This window comes from Austrofundulus limnaeus, unplaced genomic scaffold, assembly GCF_001266775.1.
Source record: "Austrofundulus limnaeus strain Quisiro unplaced genomic scaffold, Austrofundulus_limnaeus-1.0 Scaffold277, whole genome shotgun sequence".
Lineage (NCBI taxonomy): Eukaryota > Metazoa > Chordata > Actinopteri > Cyprinodontiformes > Rivulidae > Austrofundulus > Austrofundulus limnaeus.
Genome location: NW_013952679.1, coordinates 266,486 through 269,494, shown reverse-complemented (window position 1 = coordinate 269,494; position 3,009 = coordinate 266,486). Strand labels below are relative to the sequence as shown.

The 3,009-nt window shown below is 39.9% G+C and overlaps 1 protein-coding gene across 1 annotated transcript in view; it reads left to right on the top strand.

The window, feature by feature from the left end:
- Positions 1–1,574, top strand: part of slc1a1 (solute carrier family 1 member 1) — a gene marked incomplete at its 3' end in the record, with an annotated part of 33,339 nt that extends 31,765 nt beyond the window's left edge. Inside the window, 2 exon segments of the mRNA XM_014021088.1 lie at positions 1,187–1,309; positions 1,380–1,574. Coding sequence (XP_013876542.1) covers positions 1,187–1,309; positions 1,380–1,574 — 318 coding nt within the window.
- Between the last annotated feature and the right edge of the window lie 1,435 nt (positions 1,575–3,009).

The window sequence follows — 3,009 nt, the reverse complement described above, 5'->3', positions numbered from 1 at the left end:
TTTCAGGACCCCACTTTGGGTCCTGACCCCAACTTTGGGAAACACTTGTATAAAGTACCACAAAGTGATACTTGAGTAAAAGTACAAGTATATTACCATAAAATTACTTTGGTAAAAGTTAAAGTCTCCTCTAAGAATATTACTTGAGTACAAGTATCAAAGTATCTGATATTTTTTGTACTTAAGTATCAAAAGAAAATTTCTGACATAAAATGTACTTTAGTATTAAAAGTAAAAGTATTGACTAAAAAATGAGTAGCTAGATTTTACAAAATGATATTTATTGGGAGGTGACTTCCCAAAAAACATTTTTATTACGTTCACTCTATCCAGGAGGCACAGTTTATCTTTACAGTATTTGTTTTAATAACAGGCCAAATGAAAACAACTAAGAATGAACTAAAAGTAATGACTTTATACTTTTTGCCCTTTTTAAAATTGTAAGGTGTAGAAAGTACAGATAACTGTGTGAAAATGTAAGGACTACAAGTAAAAAGTAGGCTGAAAAATAATTACTGAAGTAAAGTACAGATAACCAAAATTTATACTTAAGAACTGTAACAAAGTATTTGTACTTAGTTACTTTACAATTCTGTTAACCAGTTCATTTCTGTTGCATTTGAGCAAATGATGTCATTTTATTTTGGGGGGGGGGGGGTATAGTCACTGGATCAAATTATTGTGGGTGTTATAATCCCGCCAACCCACCCTGCACTTTACGCCTATGTGTGCAACTAATCATAGATCCTTTTAAATTAAAGTTTAAAATCAACAGAAACTCCAAACCATCAACCGTATTTTTCCACTGATATAAAACATCTGGCTCTACTCTAGAACTGTGTGACTTTACAGAAAAACAGTTTTGGACTCAATCAGCTGCAGGCTTCACTGTTTGAACCATGAACTATAGAGTTTCACTTCTTCAGCAGTTTAGATAATATCATTACCATGTATATACTGTAAGTTGCAGTATTATCTGCATATGTGAATATTACAGTTAGAGCAAACAGAAGGAAGGACTTCAGAATATGGAGTCAGTAGTAATGATGCAATGATAGATACCTTTATTTGCATTCATTTTACACATTTAACTTTTTTCTGGCCTTGTGTAGCACTTTGTCTCTCCCTCTGTAACACCTGATGATGTGATTTGATCCAGTTTGATGATGTCAATTTTGTTCCTCAGTCTAGCGATCCACGCCATCGTCTGCCTGCCACTCATCTATTTCATCATCGTGAGGAAGAATCCCTACACCTTCACACTGGGCATGGCTCAGGCCCTGGTGACGGCGCTCATGATCTCCTCCAGGTCAGTAAACCTTTTTATTTCTGAAACCCTGGGAACTAAAGCCTCACTAAGACCACTTTGTGCCTTTCAGCTCCGCCACGCTGCCCGTCACATTCAGGTGTTCTGAGGAGAACAATCATATTGACAAGAGGATTACCCGCTTTGTGCTGCCAGTGGGGGCCACCATCAACATGGACGGCACGGCGCTCTACGAGGCAGTGGCCGCCATCTTTATTGCTCAGCTGAATGACTACGCTTTGGATGTGGGCCAGATCGTTACCATCAGGTATCATCAGGTTTAAGTACTTTCACTTTATTCTTCGTTTCGTGATAGAGCTGTGGGACTGCTTTTTCACTAAAAAAAGCTACGTGATGGTATAACGTAACTTGGGTCCAGCGTATTGACCATGAACCTAAACCCCTCGCCATCGACTGAACTATATGGATGTAAATCCTTGGTGATATAGCAGGTGATGGAGTAGGAAATCTTCACAGATCTTGGAGAATTAGCTGGAAGTTTGTTGCATTGCTCCAGAGTACGTTGGTCGGCTGCTTTTGGATGCTTTTCGACGTCTTTTATCTCGGGGTGATGTCGCGCCAAATACGTATTTCCAAAGTATTTCATTTTCATTTTGCACTGCCTGCAGATAATTGTGCTCATGTCGAGCTCTTTTTTCCCCGCGGCATTGTAGAAACCAAAGTGTGCCCAAACACTGGCTTTTAGCGACGACACAGCAGGTTGAATCAAGCTCTCCTCCTGCTCCATGCTAACAGACTCCATTAAGCAAGGGAGCTGGCTAACTTGCTTAGCGCCGCTAGTAGAGACGCCGCCTTCTACGGTGGCCGCAAGGGTAACGTAATCTACAGTACAGATTACGTAACCTTTCAGATTTGACAAACTTTAAACACATTTTAAAATCGATTTGTGGAAGTTTAGAATCTATTCAGAATCGCCTCGATCCTTTTAAGAATCAAATTATTTTCAACACCCCTAGTGCTAACAATCAGGCTGCAAAGTTTTCCCTGGCAACTTCAGAAATGTTTCAAAGTCAAGTCAGCTGCTCTCTGTGGCGTGTTAAACATTTCCTGAAACTTTCAACTGTTTCTGGCACCTACAGTAGATTAATTTTAATCTCCGAAACCAAAAACCCAAAACCCAACTCTGCAGCCGTGCTCAAATTTCTGTCAGCCGCAGTTCTACAACTAATAGCTAACATTTGGGTAGCATCCTGCTAATATCCGGCTGTCAACCCCAGACTGCTCTGCCTTTCCCTCCCCTCTCCCATCCTCAATAAAACCTAATTCTTCCAGGTACCTACCTGGGCTTTGTGGGGAATAAAGTCCTCGATAATATAACAACCATTTAATGCAATGATATTTGAAGCAGGTGGTTTTGTTGGTTTACCTGAATCAGTCTTTGGTGAGTTGATCTAATCCTCCTGAATGTTAAATCAAATGATGAAAACAAGTCAGGAAACATTGGGCCTCATGCAGGAACATGTTCGTATTCTTATCCTAAATTTCTCTTACTTTTGTTCGTACAAAGGGTTCGTACGAACATGTCACGTCAGATTCAACAAACTCTTCTATCTTCAGGAAAAGTGTGTAAATGAGCTGCGTGTTTCCTGCCTCAGACACAAGGAAGTGTCCATTCATAAACGACATTGCAAAGTAAAAAAGAAGAACTTTGCGAGTTCGGAGATTGTAGTCCTGCTCTCAGA